Source organism: Liolophura sinensis, chromosome 3, assembly GCF_032854445.1.
Source record: "Liolophura sinensis isolate JHLJ2023 chromosome 3, CUHK_Ljap_v2, whole genome shotgun sequence".
NCBI lineage: Eukaryota > Metazoa > Mollusca > Polyplacophora > Chitonida > Chitonidae > Liolophura > Liolophura sinensis.
In genome coordinates this window covers 12,344,778-12,360,616 of record NC_088297.1, presented here as the reverse complement: position 1 = coordinate 12,360,616, position 15,839 = coordinate 12,344,778, and the positions used below count along the sequence as shown (strand labels likewise).

General features: G+C 40.3%; 1 protein-coding gene across 1 annotated transcript in view; it reads left to right on the top strand.

Annotated features, from left to right (window-relative positions):
* Nucleotides 1-6,023: 6,023 nt before the first annotated feature.
* The window catches only part of LOC135463563 (polyadenylate-binding protein 1-like), a 35,921-nt gene continuing 26,105 nt past the window's right edge, over nucleotides 6,024-15,839 (top strand). Inside the window, exons 1-7 of the mRNA XM_064740864.1 lie at nucleotides 6,024-6,191; nucleotides 6,438-6,553; nucleotides 7,136-7,295; nucleotides 8,259-8,333; nucleotides 8,804-9,037; nucleotides 9,551-9,733; nucleotides 10,237-10,276. Coding sequence (XP_064596934.1) covers nucleotides 6,057-6,191; nucleotides 6,438-6,553; nucleotides 7,136-7,295; nucleotides 8,259-8,333; nucleotides 8,804-9,037; nucleotides 9,551-9,733; nucleotides 10,237-10,276 — 943 coding nt within the window. The 5' untranslated portion in view covers nucleotides 6,024-6,056. The remainder of the gene's footprint in view (nucleotides 6,192-6,437; nucleotides 6,554-7,135; nucleotides 7,296-8,258; nucleotides 8,334-8,803; nucleotides 9,038-9,550; nucleotides 9,734-10,236; nucleotides 10,277-15,839) is intronic.

The following is a 15,839-nucleotide window of genomic DNA, read 5'->3' as shown; positions in this document are numbered from 1 at the left end:
CATTCGTCAATTAGAAAATATTTATACTCGAAAATTGTCACATAATTTGACCTGAAAATTGAAATGCGCCATGCCGGAACATGAAGCATGTCCTCGCACTATTACACGTGGCCACCATTTTGAAAGTGCATTTTACACCACATAGTCGTCCCAGTTTTTATGTTGAAATGGTGTATTTACCTGTATTTACGGACTGGTCGTTGGATTGACATTCCTGTATTTACGGACTGGTCATTGGATTGACATTCCTGTATTTACGGACTGGTCATTGGATTGACATTCCTGTATTTACGGACTGGTCATTGGATTGACATTCCTGTATTTACGGACTGGTCATTGGATTGACATTCCTGTATTTACGGACTGGTCATTGGATTGACATTCTTGTATTTACGGACTGGTCATTGGATAGACATTCCTGTATTTATGGACTTGTCATTGGATTGACATTCCTGTATTTACGAACTGGTCATTGGATTAACATTCCTGTATTTACGGACTGGTTATTGGATTGACATTCCTGTATTTACGGACTGGTCATTGGATTGACATTCCTGTATTTACGGTCTGGTCATTGGATTGACATTCCTGTATTTACGGACTGGTCATTGGATTGACATTCCTGTATTTACGGACTGGTCGTTGGATTGACATTCCTGTATTTACGGACTGGTCATTGGATTGACATTCCTGTATTTACGGACTGGTCATTGGATTGACATTCCTGTATTTACGGACTGGTCATTGGATTGACATTCCTGTATTTACGGACTGGTCATTGGATTGACATTCCTGTATTTACGGACTGGTCATTGGATTGACATTCCTGTATTTACGGACTGGTCATTGGATTGACATTCCTGTATTTACGGACTGGTCATTAGATTGACATTCCTGTATTTACGGACTGGTCGTTGGATTGACATTCCTGTATTTACGGACTGGTCATTGGATTGACATTCCTGTATTTACGGACTGGTCGTTGGATTGACATTCCTGTATTTACGGACTGGTCATTGGATTGACATTCCTGTATTTACGGAATGCTCATTGGATTGACATTTCTGTTTACGGAATGCTCATTGGATTGACATTTCTGTTTACGGACTGGTCATTGGATTGACATTCCTGTATTTACGGTCTGGTCATTGGATTGACATTCCTGTATGTACGGACTGGTCATTGGATTGACATTCCTGTATTTACGGACTGGTCATTGGATTGACATTCCTGTATTTACGAATTGGTCATTGGATTGACATTCCTGTATTTACGGAATGCTCATTGGATTGACATTTCTGTTTACGGACTGGTCATTGGATTGACATTTCTGTTTACGGACTGGTCATTGGATTGACATTTCTGTTTACGGACTGGTCATTGGATTGACATTCCTGTATTTACGGTCTGGTCATTGGATTGACATTCCTGTATTTACGGACTGGTCATTGGATTGACATTCCTGTATTTACGGACTGGTCATTGGATTGACATTTCTGTTTACGGACTGGTCATTGGATTGACATTCCTGTATTTACGGACTGGTCATTGGATTGACATTTCTGTTTACGGACTGGTCATTGGATTGACATACCTGTATTTACGGACTGGTCATTGGATTGACATTACTGTATTTACGGTCTGGTCATTGGATTGACATTTCTGTATTTACGGACTGGTCATTGGATTGACATTCCTGTATTTACGGACTGGTCATTGGATTGACATTTCTGTATTTACGGACTGGTCATTGGATTGACATTCCTGTATTTACGGACTGGTCATTAGATTGACATTCCTGTATTTACGGACTGGTCGTTGGATTGACATTCCTGTATTTACGGACTGGTCATTGGATTGACATTCCTGTATTTACGGACTGGTCGTTGGATTGACATTCCTGTATTTACGGACTGGTCATTGGATTGACATTCCTGTATTTACGGAATGCTCATTGGATTGACATTTCTGTTTACGGAATGCTCATTGGATTGACATTTCTGTTTACGGACTGGTCATTGGATTGACATTCCTGTATTTACGGTCTGGTCATTGGATTGACATTCCTGTATGTACGGACTGGTCATTGGATTGACATTCCTGTATTTACGGACTGGTCATTGGATTAACATTCTTGTATTTACGAATTGGTCATTGGATTGACATTCCTGTATTTACGGAATGCTCATTGGATTGACATTTCTGTTTACGGACTGGTCATTGGATTGACATTTCTGTTTACGGACTGGTCATTGGATTGACATTTCTGTTTACGGACTGGTCATTGGATTGACATTTCTGTTTACGGACTGGTCATTGGATTGACATTCCTGTATTTACGGTCTGGTCATTGGATTGACATTCCTGTATTTACGGACTGGTCATTGGATTGACATTCCTGTATTTACGGACTGGTCATTGGATTGACATTTCTGTTTACGGACTGGTCATTGGATTGACATTCCTGTATTTACGGACTGGTCATTGGATTGACATTTCTGTTTACGGACTGGTCATTGGATTGACATACCTGTATTTACGGACTGGTCATTGGATTGACATTACTGTATTTACGGTCTGGTCATTGGATTGACATTTCTGTATTTACGGACTGGTCATTGGATTGACATTCCTGTATTTACGGACTGGTCATTGGATTGACATTTCTGTATTTACGGACTGGTCATTGGATTGACATTCGTTTATTTACGGACTGGTCATTGGATTGACATTCCTGTATTTACGGACTGGTCATTGGATTGACATTCCTGTATTTACGGACTGGCCATTGGATTGACATTCCTGTATTTACGGACTGGTCATTGGATTGACATTCCTGTATTTACGGACTGGCCATTGGATTGACATTCCTGAATTTACGGACTGGTCGTTGGATTGACATTCCTGTATTTACGGACTGGTCATTGGATTGACATTCCTGTATTTACGGACTGGTCATTGGATTGACATTTCTGTATTTACCGACTGGTCGTTGGATTGACATTTCTGTATTTACGGACTGGTCATTGGATTGAAATTCCTGTATTTACGGACTGGTCGTTGGATTGACATTTCTGTATTTACGGACTGGTCATTGGATTGACATTCCTGTATTTACGGACTGGTCATTGGATTGACATTCCTGTATTTACGGACTGGTCATTGGATTGACATTCCTGTATTTACGGACTGGTCATTGGATTGACATTCCTGTATTTACGGACTGGTCATTGGATTGACATTCCTGTATTTACGGACTGGTCGTTGGATTGACATTCCTGTATTTACGGACTGGTCATTAGATTGACATTCCTGTATTTACGGACTGGTCATTGGATTGACAATTTCTGTTTACGGACTGGCCATTGGATTGACATTCCTGTATTTACGGACTGGTCATTGGATTGACATTCCTGTATTTACGGACTGGTCGTTGGATTGACATTCCTGTATTTACGGACTGGTCATTGGATTGACATTTCTGTATTTACGGACTGGTCATTGGATTGACATTCCTGTATTTACGGACTGGTCATTGGATTGACATTCCTGTATTTACGGACTGGTCATTGGATTGACATTCCTGTATTTACGGACTGGCCATTGGATTGACATTCCTGTATTTACGGACTGGTCATTGGATTGACATTCCTGTATTTACGGACTGGCCATTGGATTGACATTCCTGTATTTACGGACTGGTCGTTGGATTGACATTCCTGTATTTACGGACTGGTCATTGGATTGACCTTCCTGTATTTACGGACTGGTCATTGGATTGACATTTCTGTTTACGGACTGGTCATTGGATTGACATTTCTGTATTTACGGACTGGTCATTGGATTGACATTTCTGTATTTACGGACTGGTCATTGGATTGACATTCCTGTATTTACGGACTGGTCGTTGGATTGACATTCCTGTATTTACGGACTGGTCATTGGATTGACATTCCTGTATTTACGGACTGGTCATTGGATTGACATTCCTGTATTTACGGACTGGTCATTGGATTGACATTCCTGTATTTACGGACTGGTCATTGGATTGACATTCCTGTATTTACGGACTGGTCATTGGATTGACATTCCTGTATTTACGGACTGGTCATTGGATTGACATTCCTGTATTTACGGACTGGTCATTAGATTGACATTCCTGTATTTACGGACTGGTCATTGGATTGACATTTCTGTTTACGGACTGGCCATTGGATTGACATTACTGTATTTACGGACTGGTCATTGGATTGACATTCCTGTATTTACGGACTGGTCATTGGATTGACATTCCTGTATTTATGGAATGCTCATTGGATTGACATTCCTGTATTTACGGAATGCTCATTGGATTGACATTCCTGTATTTACGGACTGGTCATTGGATTGACATTCCTGTTTACGGACTGGTCATTGGATTGACATTCCTGTATTTACGGACTTGTCATTGGATTGACATTCCTGTATTTACGGACTGGTCGTTGGATTGACATTCCTGTATTTACGGACTGGTCATTAGATTGACATTCCTGTATTTACGGACTGGTCATTGGATTGACATTTCTGTTTACGGACTGGCCATTGGATTGACATTCCTGTATTTACGGACTGGTCATTGGATTGACATTCCTGTATTTATGGAATGCTCATTGGATTGACATTCCTGTATTTACGGAATGCTCATTGGATTGACATTCCTGTATTTACGGAATGCTCATTGGATTGACATTCCTGTTTACGGACTGGTCATTGGATTGACATTCCTGTATTTACGGTCTTGTCATTAGATTGACATTCCTGTATTTACGGACTGGTCATTGGATTGACATTTCTGTATTTACGGACTGGTCATTGGATCGACATTCCTGTATTTACGGAATGCTCATTGGATTGACATTTCTGTTTACGGACTGGTCATTGGTTTGACATTCCTGTATTTACGGACTGGTCATTGGATTGACATTCCTGTATTTACGGACTGGTCATTGGATTGACATTTCTGTTTACGGACTGGTCATTGGATTGACCCTCCTGTATTTACGGACTGGTCATTGGATTGACATTCCTGTATTTACGGACTGGTCATTGGATTGACATTTCTGTTTACGGACTGGTCATTGGATTGACATTCCTGTATTTACGGACTGGTCATTGGATTGACATTCCTGTATTTACGGACTGGTCATTGGATTGACATTCCTGTATTTACGGACTGGTCATTGGATCGGAATATTCATGAACTATTCAAGATTTGAGTACTAGGAGATACAGCAGCTGTTTTGTTATTCCTGGTGGTGTAAGGATTTGGATTGGAGCTGAACTTAGTACACTGTTTGAGTCAGTAAGCCAGATTTTCAGATTTTGTTACAGTTTGCAACTCTCTTTATGATGTGTTACCGTCATTGTGTAAATAATTGTTTAAAATCACTGAGTTTGTCAATTCTGTCATAATTAAACCGTATGACCAGTCTTCAGGTGCGGATGTTCTACCCAATATTGGCAGGTACCTGGGCCATGTAACATCCCAGTATTGTTAAAGGTCACTCAAGTTGGGTGAGACACACGAGTGAGACTTAATTGTGTGCACTTCTCATTAATGTATGAAAACACTTTTTTAAAGGAAGTTCTTATCCTGGCCCTCAAAGGCAGGTAACAAAGCTTCTAAGTTATTTGTTGTCAAAGCACAGGGTACAGTAATGATCTCCCACCAAAAAATACTTGCAAAATAAAGAACCTCATCTGAAAACTTACGACAGTGGCCATACAAAGGTCTTTCACACATCAAGTGAAATAGCATAGCTTCCACGAATGGTCAGTTACTTTGGTCACTTTTCTCCTGAATGTCACCTTGTGGTGCACCATGCTACAACCAGTTACCACATCAGATACGAGACCGGCAAGAGAAATACGACTTAAAAGTTTTGTGAAAGTGGTCCCAACAAGATTTTAACAAAAACTAAAGTTGTATGGCTGTACATTTCCTTATTTATTTTTCAGCTGAGCGAGCTTTGGACACCATGAACTTTGACAAAATTAAGGGCAGACCAATCCGTATCATGTGGTCTCAGCGTGATCCATCTTTGAGAAGATCAGGAGTTGGAAATATCTTCATTAAAAACTTGGACAAAAGTATTGATAACAAGGCCTTGTACGACACATTTTCTGCGTTTGGAAATATATTGTCCTGTAATGTAAGCAGATGTCATTTTGTGATAATCTGAAAAGGAAGTTTCTACATAAAGGATGTTATTGATAAGCTTTGTTTCTGCCTTCTGATGTGTTTTAATGCGTGCATTGTTAAAATGTTGATTTTACCTAAAGTTTAGTGTTTTTAAGTGACATGTTTTTGATTGATTTCTCCATCTTATCTTCAAACGCCTTTTTTGTCAGGTATTCTTACTAGAACTACTAATTGTTTGATAATCTTATTCTTGCAGATTGCTGCTGATGAAAACGGCTCCAAAGGCTATGGATTTGTACATTTTGAAACCGATGAAGCTACCAGAAATGCCATTGACAAGGTCAATGGCATGTTGTTGAACTGCAAGAAAGTGTAAAATATTTCTTGTTGTTTTAAGTTGTTGTATGCAGGCAATATAAGCATATATTTACTTTATAACACTCCCAATATTAAAGACACCTGTACACCGCCGACAGCCAAGTGGAAGTCAAATTGAAGGGTGCATAAGGAGAAATCTGTGAATTTAGAACTAGGGATTTTGGCAGCATGCAGTTAGTTAATAGCAATGGCAATGTTCATGTGTTGACCGACTAAACCTGCTCAAAAACTTGTAGTAAACATTCCTGAAGAAGTCACTTGTAAATATGGGGAAATATTTATAGGATTTTGTTTCCCTCTAGTCCTCCTTTCACTTATTGTTATAAAAAATATTCACATGGCTGGGTGTGTTTTCCCTTCAAATGTCATGAATTGAATGTGGAGTATAATTCCTAACCATAAACTTTCATGACCATAATAACCTCATATCTACGTGAAGAAGTGAGAAAGTGAAATGTGTACAGTGAAGTCCAATGTTCCTCAAGTACATGCATTTCCCCTCTTGACGTTTACGATGTTATTGAAAATGTGCACCTCGAACAAACCTTTTATTTTAATTTGCTGCTTTCCCCACAGGTTTGTCGGCAGATCCATGTCCAAAAAGGAGAGGATGGAGGTCCTGGGAGACAAAGCCAAGAAATTCACCAATGTGTACGTCAAAAACTTTGGAGAGGAGCTTGATGATGCAAAAATCTTTGAGCTCCTTGAACCCTATGGAAAAATAATCAGCGCAAAGGTATGTAATCTAGATGAGCAAGGAGCCCAAAATAAACAGACCAATTTTGATCTTAGTTGATCAAGTATATAGAGATAGCCTGTCAGACTAGTTTTCTTGTGCATTTGAACTCAGATTTTACCCCGAAATGCAAAAGGTAGAAAGTAGGTATATTTCAAAGGGAAGACAACAATTAATACAACTATAGTTTATTTGGAAGAGTGGGGAGCTAAATGTCTACATCTTTTTCTGAGCAGCTTAGTAACTCTATAAATCAATTTTTTAATCACACTAAAGACAAAAGGACGTTACAGGGGCAATGCTCCAAGAGCCTCCGGCCAATGCAGTCACAGAAATAAACTCCAGCTTCTGCTGGCGTCCTCTCCGGACCTACATGGGAAGTCTTCAGCAACCTGTGCATGGTCGTGGGTTTCCCCCGGGCTCTGCTCAGTTTCCTCCCACCATAATGTTGACGTCTGTCGCATAAGTGAACTGTTGAGTATGGCATAAAACACCAATCAAATAAAAAACTAGATACAAAAGAGCGTTATAATAGAAACATACACTGTAACATTGTACACTCTGCACTATAATGCTTTTTTCTACTTAACAATTGCTCGGGTTCTGCTTCACACTAGCACCAGCTGTTAGAGTTAAAAATATGTCGCATCACGTGTAAAACTTGATACATGGATTACAAGTTCAAGTTTCGAATTATGGTGATTTTCATTCTGTTGAGTTACATTCAGGACATCTTGTACTGGTGTCTGCCAGCAACCTGCGGATGGTCGTGGGTTTTCCCCGGGCTCTGCCCGGTTTCCACCCACCATAATGCTGGCCGCCGTCGTATAAGTGAAATATTCTTGAGTACGGCGTAAAACACCAATCAAAAAAAAAAAAAGCTTGTACTGGTAGTAACCATACTTTCTGAATTTTTATTTACCTGAAGGAATGAATTTAACAATGAAACCATTGTTTGATCAGGTGATGTCTGCTGAGGATGGAGCCCCAGGAAAATGTGGCTTTGTCAGCTTTGAGGACCCCGAGGCAGCTGAAAGGGTAAGGTGTTTTATCCTTGTTTGTGTTTATGGTGTTTCTGTAGACCCATTACCCAGGATATTACCAGGAAACGTTGTAGTGTAAGGTATTAGGTCATTGTCAAAAGTCTATACAACTTGAGAAATGCAACTGGTTAATCAAACTAAATTGAGCAGGAAACTGAGTGGGTTCTCTGTGGCAGTGATAGAATGTGACTAAATACAAATTAAGCTTCAGAGTATTTGTTCTCTTGGAAATGTGTGGAATAGTTCAAAGGGATGTTGAAACTCTATATTGCATTCAGTGATGAACTGTAGTTAAGTAGACATTTATTCCACTAAAGAACTGATAGTATTTTATGTCTACACTTTCTCTAATTTTAAGGTATGGGGATATCGTATAATTGAAAGTTCTGAAATGTTATGGCCATCTTAGGAGAGCTTTACTGAGCATGTTGGATGGCTGTTCACTACTTAAGTTTCTGTTCACAGGCTGTTGAAGAACTCAACGGACGGGAGATTAATGGACGAATCCTGTTTGCTGGCCGAGCTCAGAAAAACGCAGAAAGACAGCCTGATCTGAAGGAGAAATTTGAGCGCCTCAAGATGGAGCGAGCAAACCGTTACCGGGACGTCAATCTCTATGTCAAACACCTTGAAGATACAATTGATGACGAGAAATTGAGGAAAGAATTCTCTCAATTCGGAACCATCACCAGTGCTAAGGTATGTTCAGATATACTCTTCACTGCTTTGCTGTGCCTGAACAGATCTAGATCTTACCGTTAAGCCATTGGAGCCGATAGAATGTTGCAGTAGAAATTAGGTCCAGTTCTAGACTCGTTGCGTAGCAGGCACTAGACTAGGCACTAGTTTTGCTCAGTAATTCCCAGAATTCATCATGTTTACTACAATGAATTGAAAATAGTGCATGGAAAGTTTCAGGAGATATTTATTTGGAGCCACTATCTTGAACCTCAGAGTTAATCTCTTGTGAAAGTTGGAAAATTGCCTTGGTGCAAAGGAAACTCCTGCGATTGCCAAAGATAAAGATTTCTGAAAGGCAGATAAGTAAGCGGTGGTCATTCACCAGACAAGCGAGCAACCTAGGCTCAAGACAACACTAAACCGTATGCGGTTGACGTTTTGAGACAAATATTCACTGGTTTTGTTCAAGACCAGTGACTTATAGTTCGGTAGAATCTCTTCAAATTTCCCTGCACGGATTGCTTTTTCAAGGTGATGAGAGACGGTGGTCGCTCCACAGGCTTTGGGTTTGTGTGCTTCAGCTCTCCTGAGGAAGCCACAAAGGCTGTGACGGAAATGAACGGGCCCATCATTGTGTCCAAGCCCCTGTATGTGGCCCTGGCTCAGCGTAAGGAGGACCGTAAGGCCCACCTCGCCTCTCAGTACATGCAGAGGATGGCACAGATGAGGCAACGGGTATGCAACATCCTATAGCTTCAAACTTCAGTTCTGGTCTCTGGAAATCTTGGGTACAGAAGTTGTCAGATAAAGTATACTTCAGAACAATCCACCAAAGTATCCACTGATGAGGACATAATAAACAGATAAGACAGCAAATTTGCTATTTTTTGTCTTCTGTGAAAACCATGGATACATGATACAAAGTTATGTTTAGGGAAATATTTTTTGACAAATGCTTCTCCAAGAAGAGATGCTTTAAGTGACCGTGATTTATTAGTAGAAACAGACTGCCTTTTTGTTGTCATACCTCATGTACATGTTGGATTAACTTGGTTCTAGGCATCAAAGATGTGTTTTTGCAACCACCTGCTGTTGTGATACCTTTGTTCACTGGTGTTCATGAACAGATGTGGTCACCAATATCTTTTTTGATTGCAGATGGGCCAGATGTTCCAGCCCTCTGGTGCCGGATACTTTGTGCCCACGATGCCCCAGACAGCCCAGAGAGGAATCTTCCCACCCACCCAGATCACCCAGGTGCGCCGTAGCCCCAGGTGGCACGCCCAGGTTAGGCCGACTGTACGGCCCGCTGCAGGTAATTCATGCACCGCAGACAGGCACCTTGCCATGTGACCTTATGCCAATGGTTATAATTCACAATGGTGATTGCCCTTGAAGGTATATGGCGTGTTCTTTTTTCAAAATTGGTCACAGTAAGTGAATAACCTGGGGCTAGATTTAGAATGCACATGAGCATGATCCTTTCATGCTACACCATACTAATATGTGGCAAAATTTTGCATAGACTCAAATCTTAGGTCTTCATGGACTGTTTGTCCCGAAGTGTAATATTTTGCATGCTTATACCTTTTGGACTAGACTAGAATGTGATATTTGAAGTCTGAGCTACATAATAGTACAGCTAATCAAAAGCTAACTTTTGACCATGCTTGTCGTGATATTTTGTTTTTTAACACATCCATATTTTACTCTTCCTAAAAGCACAAGCGTGCAAGATGTCTGTGTGCATAGATGGCCATCTACAGGAAGTACATTATAAACATGACAGTTGGGTGAGGTGGAAATAAGGTGGTTGTTTTCATCTCAATAATGCGTGTCACATCTACACAGCCCCTGTATTTGTGGAACTTTTGTATGTGTATGCCTGGCTGGTGTTTTGCTATCCTGTTCGTGTGGTTTGTCGTCAATACAGACGATGTGTACTGTACTGGAATTTTCACAGTACAGTTTACCAACCAGCTTAAAAGCACTTCATATATTGTGAAATTCCGATTCTCACTGCAAATTTTCTACAAAAAAAGAAAATACCGACATAATCAAAAGTCTAGCAGATAACCTATAGATGTCCCCTGTAATGTATGATTTGCCATACCTGAATGTAACAAGAAAGATTAATCTTCATGAACTGACAAGATTTTCCCCACAATGTTCCCGCCTCCCAGCCTGGTGGACGCCCAGGCTACAAGTTCACCCAGAACATGCGCAACCCTCCGCAGACCCCCGTCATTCAGCAGCAGGCCATGCCACAGGTGAGCAAGCCCAAGGTGGTTCAGAAAAGACGTCTTTGCTCTTGATCACTACATAGCAGAGTTGTTTCCCTTGTTTGCTGTAAATTCTAACCCCTTCACAAACTTCTGATTGCACGAAGATGTGATAGACAATGTGTCACATAGAGGTTGATACATATTACGGTCTATTATTTGTGTTAGCATGATTTGAGGCTTGAAGACTTTTGTGTGGGGTTATTCCCCTTTTGATTAAGAGTAAAATTAAAGGGCAAATTCCACAAAGCCATTTCTGAAAGCCAAATCAAATGTTAAAATATTTTTCACAATGCAATGGAAGGTGAAATTTTGACACCTGTCTTAAATAGTATTGATGAGGTGAACAAAAAACGCTACAACGTTGGATACTGCATTGAATAAAAGCCTTCGTGATGGCCTGGACACTTGCATGTAACTTGGCTAATATGAGTTTCATTTGCAAGAAAATAACCAGGTTATCTAAGTTGCCTAAACTTAGCAGATCAAGTGAATACTGAACTGCTAGTATGTACTTAACAGAAACGATAACTTCATGATTTTGACAGGTTGAGGATGCTGTGGCTGTACTGCAGGCTCACCAAGCTAAAGAGGCTGCCAGCGCTGGTGCCAAGAAAGAATAGGGTTCTCCGCAGAAGGGGAGATAACTGGTCGGCCAGTACTACACACCTACACGGCACTGGATTATGGTGACAAAAAGACTATGATGTCACTGATACCAACAGTGGGGCGATCCACGTCATTCGATATTTTATTCATTTTAAGATGTATAGTAGTTTTCGTCCTTAACGCTCTTTCGTTATTATTCAAAACTAAGTAGTGTACCGCATGAGATTAAAACACTGTTATATTTGATCCATATTTGTCCGTGAAATTGTTCTGTTGAAAGTCTATTGTAGGCGAATACCATTATTTATTTATTTTTCATTTATTTTATTTATTTATTTATTTTTTTGCTGTTTAACGTTGTGTTCAAGAATTTTTCACTTATACGAAGGCGGTCAGATTTATTGCAAGCTGAAGCCGGAGTTCCAGGAGTACACTATACATGTATCAGTTAACCTTCAAAAGGTAGCCTACCTGACAAACCTCACGACAATGCTTAAGTTGACACAAGGAGAGATTGAATCGAGCGTGCGACCTTACTTTATTTATTTATTTGATTGGTGATTTGCGCAGAACTCAAGAATATTTCACTTATACGACTGCGGCCAACATTATGGTGGGAGGAAACCAGGCACAGCCCGGCGGAATCCCACGACCATCCGCGGGTTGCTGCTGACCTTCTCACTTACGGCCGGAGAGGAAACCAGCATGAGCTGGGCTTGGACTCACAGCGACCGCATTGGTGACAGGCTCCCGGGCCATTACGCTGCGCGAGAGCGCTAATCGACTGAGCCACGGAGGCCCCCGCAACCTTACTCGTAAAGGGCGTAATAACTGTGTGTTAAGTGGTGAAAAACGTGATGTGACGTCAACCCTCACAATATGGTCAGAATAAAGGCTAACCCCCATTGTTTAGCTGCCTTTAATGTGACATATTAGTCTCGTATTAGTGTTTTCTTTGTCCTTGGATGTGCAATGATGTCTATGACATTAGACGTCTCTTAATCTATTAGACACCTCTGGTCTAGAATTATTCGGGATACATTTTTAATAAGTAATAACATGAAAACAATGCAACTAGTTAGTACGACAATATGTACGACGTGAAACCCCAAACACTCACACACTCAATCACGCACTCAAACTGTATTGCACACGCATGGTTTCACAGGAAGATATTGAAATGGGGTTGTCAAGTAAATATAGACACAGTTTTAGGTTAACATTCTTTTGCCGCATTTTTATAGTGTTAGTTCACTTATTATACCCAATATCCCCTCCAGCCTCTATCATATGATGATGTTAAGTAAATCTTTATGTCCACCCGAGTGCATTGTTTTCACTTATTTTCTTGTTAGTTAAGTTTGGTGAACGGTTTTACTTCAGACGTACGATATATATAACCTGTATAGGCCTGTAAACAGGATGTCGAGTAGCAAGTACGGTAAATACCAGCTTGTGATCATTACAGATGAGTCATCTCGAAACTCATGAAACGTACATACATACATACTGATGTATGTATGTAAAATGGCTGTAATAAGTGGGAAGTTTGCCTGCATTTTCTATATATATATATATATATATTATTATTATGGAAAAGAATGTTACATACAGGTCAATCATATATGAAGGCGGATGTACTCAATTATACTTTCTTGGCATTTGGATTGGACTAGCAGCCTGGCACATGCTCAATGGAAAGACAAACCATGACACGGCCAAACCATACAGTGGATGTTAATAATGTTACATTTCAAAACATCGACCGTCTGCTGTGCATGAAAAAAAAGCATGCAGAGTTATGACAGGAATTGAAACCGACAGTAAAAATTTGCAATAAATACACAAGAAAAAAAATGGTTCACGCACTATGTAATAAATCTTTAGTATTTGTAACCAATATATACGCCTGTGATATATCAGGCTGTATTACAGATATAGGTCTTACATGGTTTCAATTTATTTATTTATTTATTTGATTGGTGTTTTACGCAGCACTCAAGAATATTTCACTAATACGACGGCAGCCAGCATTCTGGTCGGAGGAAACCAGGCAAAGCCCGGGGGAAAATCATGACCATCCGCAGGTTGCTGGAAGACCTTCCCAATTACGCCGGAAAGGAAGCCAGCATAAGCTGGACTAGAACTCACACCGACCGCATTTGGTGAGAGGTTTCTGGGTCACTACGCTGCGCTAGCGCGCTAACCGACTGAGCCACGGAGGCCCACATAGTTTCAAAAGAAGTTTGTCGAATGAAATCAACGCATCCACAGGTCATGAGGTCAACTTGTTTGTCAGTCCGTATATACTAGCCCGTATACTATCTCTCTATTTTGTAAACGCTACCATTCTTCCAGTCAGCATCTGCAATATTACACGTAATGTTTATAGGCCACCTACCCAGCTAAATTGTTTTAACAAATTGTTTAGTTTGTGCAGATAATGTGGCACTATATTTTAAAAAAACGGTCTGATAATGGTTTCATTTCTGTTTTGACGGGAATGTGTTGCACCTCAGTGACCCCCTCCCCTCATCCAATTGTTAAAATAAGTGAGTGAGTGCTTGGGGTTTAACGTCGTACTCAACAATTTTTCAGTCATATGACGACGAAGGAATCATTAGGGTGCATGTACGTGTAATGTGCCTCCTTGTTGCAGGGCGGATTTCCACCGCTCTTTTATTTAGTGCTGCTTCACTGAGACGACTTACCGAAGGCAAGTAAGCCGCCCCCCCCCCCCCCTCCCCCGAGCCATTTTACTGATACGGGTCAACCAGTCGTTGCACTATCCCCTTCATGAATTGTCAAAATAATACTTGGTTTCTAACATGTAAACAGGATGTCGATTAAAAAACGTTATGGCATGTCATGTGTTTACTGGAGGTTATATAGTCCACACACTCCCGAGGTTCTGTAGTGATCACGTGACCTGCTGTGACTGTTATATATATATATGGGATTTCTTTCATATAATTCGGAAAAATTTTGATATAAAATGGGCTTAAATAAACTATCGCAAATCACTTGTAAACTATTTATGTTAGAGGTATAGAAGCGACAGTCGACGAATTTATTTATATATTGTTTATTTATTTTAACGTATATATTCAGAATATTTCACTTGTATCTGCGTTGGTGTCAGATTTGCGATAGGAGCCATAAAACCACCCGTCTTCGGCAAATAACTGACGAATTTTCACACGAATTTGAGCGGAGTTGCAGTTAATGTGTATAGATCTGTGTTACATTGCTATCAAACTTCTGAACAGGTAATCGTACGGAAAATCCAAATGTAACAGGTATACGAAGAAAACAAAACTGGGAGCATACATTCTGCGACTACATTATGTCTGCTTTGACGCCTAAGGACGATATATTTATTTATTTATGTGAATGGTGCTTTACGCCATACCCAAAAATATTTCACTTATTCGACGGCAGCCAGCATTATGGTGGGAGTAAACCGGGCAGAGCCTGGGGAAACCCACGCCCATCCGCAGGTTGCAGCAAAACCTTCCACTTACGATCGGAGAGGAAGCCAGCATGAGCTGGACTTGAACTCACAGCGACCGCATTGGTGAGAATCAGCGTAGAATTTTGTCGTTCTGCGTTTATGTGTATGTGTTCTTGGGGCTTAGCATGCATGTCATATAACGACAAAACTGTTTATGTATATAAATGCTTACAAATCAGCAACTCAAACGTCCCCTATAGCAACATGATTTAGTTAAGCAAAATAAGAGAAAATTTGTATGCCTTATTGAATTTTTACATCTAAGATTGTAATTTTTGAATCTAACTCTATTTTGGTGTCAGAGGTGAAGAAATGCAATGTGCCGGTAAGTACAAGCACCTTGGTTTAATACTCCACGGATATATATCAGTGAATCGCAAACCTATGCCTTTTTGCTTCGAGAAGCTATGTAAGC